At 30.9% G+C, this 6324-nt stretch overlaps 2 protein-coding genes across 2 annotated transcripts; one reads left to right on the plus strand and one right to left on the minus strand.

Annotated features, from left to right (window-relative positions):
- Positions 1–644: 644 nt before the first annotated feature.
- On the minus strand, positions 645–3329 carry Rab39 (RAS oncogene family member Rab39). Its single transcript, XM_013310800.1, has 3 exons — positions 3109–3329; positions 2677–3028; positions 645–2304 (listed from the first exon to the last, which is right to left on the minus strand). The coding sequence occupies exons 1-3, from the start codon at positions 3214–3216 to the stop codon at positions 2096–2098; spliced, it is 669 nt and encodes a 222-aa protein (XP_013166254.1). The 5' UTR covers positions 3217–3329; the 3' UTR covers positions 645–2095.
- A 151-nt stretch (positions 3330–3480) lies between these two features.
- Positions 3481–5754, plus strand: LOC106116782 (THAP domain-containing protein 1). Its single transcript, XM_013310799.1, has 4 exons — positions 3481–4197; positions 4280–4394; positions 4748–4940; positions 5052–5754. Exons 1-4 carry the CDS (start codon positions 4125–4127, stop codon positions 5685–5687), a joined length of 1017 nt encoding a protein of 338 aa, XP_013166253.1. The 5' UTR covers positions 3481–4124; the 3' UTR covers positions 5688–5754.
- Positions 5755–6324: the final 570 nt, after the last annotated feature.

The raw sequence follows: 6324 nt of genomic DNA on the forward strand, positions 1-6324 counted from the left end.
AAATACATATGTCTACGTGGTACTGTTTGTACCACGTAGACATATGTATTACTGTACATATTTAACTCTAATTAGGATAATATGCTAGACGTTTCCTTGTAATGCATTGCGTAATAATAATATAAGTCTCCGCCGACGAAAACACATTAGGAAGTGACGTAATACGCTGTCTAGCTTAAGTTAACTGCGATTTCTTTTTCCGTATATACTAATATTATAAAATGGAAGAGTTTGTTTAAATGCACTAATCTCAGAAAATACTGGTCCGATGTGAAAAATTATTTTTTATTGGATATTTGGACTTTTATAGGGGAAGGCTCTAGGCTATATAACATTACGCTGTAGTAGCCAAGTTTTTTTTTTAATTCCGCGAGGACGAAGTCGCGGGCGACAGGTAGTGTGCAATAAAATCGTGTAATCATTCATTCTCTTAGAAAAAAAATCAGAGACAACTATACTTAAAAAATACGAAAGCTAAGGAATTGGTATTTCAACATGAAATATTTGATCTGTGTAGTGTAGGACCTCTTATCAGCTCACCTTTGCCTCGCGGTAAGACAGACACAATAACGTTTAGAAATTGGGCCATCCACTTGACTTCACAGGTCAATTATAATTAAATAGGGCAGAATTAAAACAAGATAATGATTAACAAAAACTTTACTGCGTTCAAGCATTATAATAACAGCGTAATTATGACGTAGTACATTTAAAAATAAAATGTCGCTTAATGTATACGTATATAAAAACAAACCATCATATTCCACATATTGTTTAGAATTTTGAGCACAAATTTATTTTCATAGCTCTTAAATACACAGTTAATTCACAATAGAATTGTTTTTTGATTTGAACAAAGGCTGAGATACTTGTTATACTAAGATTTGTTAACAATTTTATTGAGGAATAAAAATTTTCATTTTCATGCCACAGTTTTGTTTTTAATAAAGATTCAACATTATTGGATGCGTTGTATGAAAACATTAGATATAATCTGTATTCTAAAACTGACAATAATCGATTATGGCGCCAAAAAATATTGATCTAACCAAAAATTCAATACAAACAATACAGAACTATATTATCTTAATAAAATAAATACCAATGTAAAGAGGATTTACCATTTTTACTGTGAATTTTCAATGTTGTTTCACTTGTGTATGAACATGTTGTTATACAGGTGACAATGGAGACTCGTCATAACAATTTGACACATCATTGAATTAGATTCAAAGAAGTCCTAAATGTATCTTATCTTTGGATGGATATAAAAAAGAAATCAAATGAGTAAAAACTTTGTTTTATTTAGTTTTTTCGATGGGAAACTTGTTAATGATAGTTAAAAATAAAACTATATACATTAAAAACTAAAAATTTGCAGAACATTTACATAGTATGGAGTGTCTTTGGTTGTGATGTGATGAAATAACATTGTGTTAATAGCTTGTGCTTTATTATAATTTAAAAATATAAAAAAAATGTGGACCATGTCATACCAGATGGCACTTAAATCTTAGATTTTGAAACATACCAAATCTTAGGCTTCATGTAACAATTTAAAGGCTTTTCTAGCGGTCATACTATGTCAGTGAAATACTTAAATTTAGAATTTTTAAATTATCCTTAATGATTTCGATGACACTTTGTGATACCAAAACACATTGTTGTTATTTATATTAACATGAATAATAATATATTAAACAATTTCTAATGTTCACAAATTAAAAAAAAATCAATATAATTCTTGGAATAGAACATTATATGACACAACTTAAATATGACATATATTTTAATGGATATTTCATGAAATGCATCATTGCATTATGCCAATTTCTTTGTATTCATTAGGTGCCATTAATTGCCATAAAATATTGTTATAAACAAGATAATGAAATTACAGCAATTTAAATTAACCCTGCAACCAATTAGTGAATTATTCAATAAAAACTTGTACAAAAGAAAAACCGATGCATACTTAAAATGCCATTGCAAACATGTGCTGAAAATATCTACATTATATAGTTAATTTATACTTACGTAATATATATCTATTCTAATTACACGAGTCAGTATTTACAAAAGAATATATAATTTTCTAGCAGCATGTGGACTGGACAGTTTCTGCCTCGAGCAAATTGAAATCCATACCATTAGGACGGTTGAACCCTGTTTTGATGCCATCCCAACCATCCTCCACTTTGTATTCTCCAGTCTGAATGCGGTTGTATACTTCCTGTGCCACTAATACAAAAGCCTCTTCAACGTTAACACCAGTCTTTGCAGATGTCTCTACATGATGGAGCCCTGGAAAAATTCCACAGTTCATAATTTTGAAGTACAGTCTTCAAACAAAGGAAATGATCTGATAGATAAAATATTAATCAAAAATTTGGTGTAACCAAATCATAATATGTCAATTTTAAATCCATTTTTATTGCTGTGAAGAACATAAAAATAAATAAAACAGAGAAAATCTTAAGTAATGTATAGGATAATTAAATGTTAACAAAGAGGTTTGCACTGTAAATGTAAGCATTAGTGAATAACAAACATAAGCAAATTTATGTTAAGTAGATTGACCTTGATTCATATAAATATGTTCCTTATCAAGTGACAACTTTACAACAACTAAATACTCTTTTAAAATTTACATGAAATTTAATGAACACTATTTACCATTTTCCTCAGCAAACATTCTGGCTTCCTCGCATGTGACTTCTCTTCTAGCACCATTTTTATTGTCTGTACCGACTAAATCAACTTTGCAACCCACCAAAGCAAAGACAGGTCTGTGCGGCTCAATGTGCCTCTTGGCTTCCATCATCCACAAGGGTATGTGCTCGAAACTTGATCTGTTACACACATCATACACCAACAAAGCTCCCACGGAGTTCCTGTAGTAAGACTTTGTGATGGATCTGAATCTCTCTTGTCCTGCTGTATCCCAAAGTTGTAATTTAATTCTAGTACCATCCTGAACCTCGATTATTCTGGCGAAAAAGTCTACGCCTACTGTCGGATCGGAGAGCTAAAATTAATGCGTATTATAATTGCCAATTAAAATAAAACTTAATCACAAAGACCAAAACATTAGTATGTGATACGCACCTCAGCGAATTTTCCATCCGTAAAGTATTTTAAAAGGGAACTTTTTCCCACCGTACTATCGCCGATTAGGATGAGCCTAAATTGATAATCAAATATTGGGTCAACCATTTTCTGGGCATATAACCGTAAAAGACAAAGATATCGTCAAAATTATGCGTACAAATGAAATTGAAATGAAATCAGTGTGACATTTCATTGCATCACAGAAAATAGAAAACAGAGCACAGATAAACCTCAGTTAAATGCGTCATAGACTCATGTGACGTTTCCTAATCATAGACAATATGTTTTGGTTATTATTTTAACGGTAATCCAGTGGTTCCCAAAATGGCCTAGCTACCTCCTGGCCCATGATGGGAAGATCTGGCAGCGGCGGAGGCGGCGGGAAGCAAATTGTCGCTTGGGGCCGTATGATATCGGGAAAAAAGTTGAGGGATTTGCAATTCGCATTTCGAAAACACATAACAGCAGCAAGAGCAGGATGTTTATTTCCACTAAAGCAGTATAATTTTGGAAGTGGTCTCCGAGAAAAAGTTTGGGAATCTCTGTTTTAATCGGATAATGTCATCACCATGGTTTATATTTTTCTATTATCTGTTTTAAAAATTTTGTCATGGAGTCGTGCAATGGGAAGCAAAAATTATTCTTTGATTAAATTACATTTATCTTGAATTGAATACATTGTTAAGAAAGTTTTTCTTTTTTAATTTTATAATTAGGTGTCATATACGATTCATTATATAGTACTTACAAGAGAAAATAAGAAGAAAAATCGGTATTTCCATGTAAATGGCTCGTACTCGTAAACTAACGTCTATAACCTGTTATCACAGGCAATGTTGCGGGCGTCTCACCAACTCAATGTTGTAATTTTTATCGTAAATCATACATAAGGTTATTTTGACCCGTAATATCATAAAAAGTTATGTATTTTTGAGGTTAAGTGCTAAGAAGTATACAAATTCAAGATACTTCTCGTAGAAATCCCGCCAATTTATGTCGGCTGCGAATTCTCAATGATGAATTTTAATCAAGGGCTTACAAAAATGAAAGAAATTGAAGATAACAAATCAAAATCAACTCCTGTTGGTAAGTATTTACTTTTTATATCGAAACGATTTTTTTGAATTCTTGTGAAAATAATCTTGATAGAAATGTTTGCTAATTTCAGCAATGGTAGCACCCGAATTAAAACAGAATACTGAAGCCGATACAGAAATAACAAAAAACTGCGCAGTTTTAGGATGTGAGGAATCAAAATCTTTAAACTCTGATTCATTCTTTAGGTAAGAAATTTAACTTCAATGTTTCTGGTTTAGTAAGAACTTACATAGAGATGTCTTTTTACTTATGTATTAGAAATTCTATAATAATTATATTTTGATTGTTATGGACCAACATAGTTTGCTTATGTTCCAGTCTGCTGCCTCGAAATATGAATAGTATGGTAATTACTAGATATTTCTAAGTTAAAAGTGCGAATGTAAACTATTGATTGTTGATTGCTTAAAAATTTCAGGAAAATCTTTTAATAGTGTTATATTTAAGTATATTACCAAATTGAGTTGAATATATAATTGATATTCTAGTTGGCGAGTTGTTTATGAGAATAATGTTCATCACAGAATGTATTTGATAGATTTCCAGAGGATGCAAACCTAAGACAAATCTGGACGGACCTAACAGGCAGAAACAATTGGACACCCACAGACTACTCATATATTTGTGTGCAGCATTTCTCTGTTGATTGTTTTGAATGTGACGCTGAAAATAGGGTTGTTCTAATAAACAAAGCTGTACCTTCATTGAAATTACCAAATCATGTCCTAGAGGTAAAAAGTTATATGACTTTTATAGAAAACTAAGTTAAATGTTCAAAGTTGGTGGAGTTTTGTATTTTATTTATACACTATATTTTTATAATAAAAAGCTTTTGTGTTCAGGTGGAGTATATTGATGAAGAAACATTAGACAATGATGATGATGACGATGAAGATGAAATGGATACAGAAGAGGAACATTACAACAAGTCAAATAAAAATCCAAAAGAAAATCATGTATCAAACTCAAATGACAAAAACTTATCTGAAGATGAAAACGTTGAGTTGCTGAAACTATTCACTGAAGTCCAAAGAATGCAACGACAAGCAATCGGACTAAGAGACAAATTAAAAACTAACATGAGAATATACAACAGACAGAATAGATTTCTTGGGCGATTGAAAAAAGTTATTGAATCAAAGAAGAATCTATTGAACCAGAAGAGAAAGAAAAAATCAAGAATTCTGCTTTCTTTGCAAGACAAAATCAAAGAGGACACAAATGGATTGGTCTTGGCCATGCCCACAAGACACACAGACGATTTAAAGAATTTTGCTCTTAGTATTTATAAGTATTCACCTCAAGCATACATTTATGTTAGAAACACATTACGGACACTGCTACCAAGTACGGATGTGCTCGAGTCTTGGGTGAACTCGGGTTTTGAACCGAAGAATGTAATATCAGGCACATCTATGTTAAAAGTGGTATCAGAGCAGACTGAATCAGAACTATCGTGTAAAGTGTCTTTACATTAAGATTATTTTAGATGTAGGTTCAATCTATTTCCTAAACAAAAAAATAAATAAAATATTTTTCAATGAAGTGGCTATTTTATTTTAAGTTAACCAGTATCGAAAATATTGAATAAACATGACTTCTTTTTAAGTTTTTTTGAAGACTTTCTGACTTATTGCTTATCAAGATTGGATTTAATAATAGAGTATATCCTATACAAGTCAGTATTTTCCTTTATTTATGAAATCGTTGCGTTATTTTCGTTGTATTTTTTCGGTGTTATATAATTTGCTTTAAAATTAAAATTAATATGAACTGGATATTAAACCTAAACCCAGTGCATAATAGTAATAGCGAGAGTCGTTATGACACTTTATTGCTAATATGCAGATGTTTTCTACGTTACTTTCAGTTTTTTTGGCGAATGTACATTTTTTTTAGCTGTACTTTTATTGTAAAACTATTACCTTGCACATTGTAAAGTTGTAATGAAAAACTGTTTTATAATAACGTATATTTAAGATCAGGTTTTATTAATTAATGTAAATTTAATTTTTATGCGTCAAAAAAAGTTTGACAAGTTTATTCGTCGTTTCTATTATTTGAAATATGTACACGCATCTTACAAAATTTTAGGAATATATTTACTTTTGTAAT

Source organism: Papilio xuthus, unplaced genomic scaffold, assembly GCF_000836235.2.
Source record: "Papilio xuthus unplaced genomic scaffold, Pxut_1.1 DF827714.1, whole genome shotgun sequence".
Lineage (NCBI taxonomy): Eukaryota > Metazoa > Arthropoda > Insecta > Lepidoptera > Papilionidae > Papilio > Papilio xuthus.

Excerpts from the sequence above, each read along its gene's own strand:
- Rab39 (XM_013310800.1), bottom strand. The coding sequence starts at position 3,216 with ATGGTTGACCCAATATTTGATTATCAATTTAGGCTCATCCTAATCGGC. Across the intron at positions 3,029-3,108 it reads CGGATGGAAAATTCGCTGAG|CTCTCCGATCCGACAGTAGG; the intron begins GTGCGTATCACA and ends CATTAATTTTAG. Across the intron at positions 2,305-2,676 it reads AATGTTTGCTGAGGAAAATG|GGCTCCATCATGTAGAGACA; the intron begins GTAAATAGTGTT and ends GAATTTTTCCAG.
- LOC106116782 (XM_013310799.1), top strand. The coding sequence starts at position 4,125 with ATGATGAATTTTAATCAAGGGCTTACAAAAATGAAAGAAATTGAAGAT. Across the intron at positions 4,395-4,747 it reads AACTCTGATTCATTCTTTAG|ATTTCCAGAGGATGCAAACC; the intron begins GTAAGAAATTTA and ends TGTATTTGATAG. Across the intron at positions 4,941-5,051 it reads TACCAAATCATGTCCTAGAG|GTGGAGTATATTGATGAAGA; the intron begins GTAAAAAGTTAT and ends TTTTGTGTTCAG.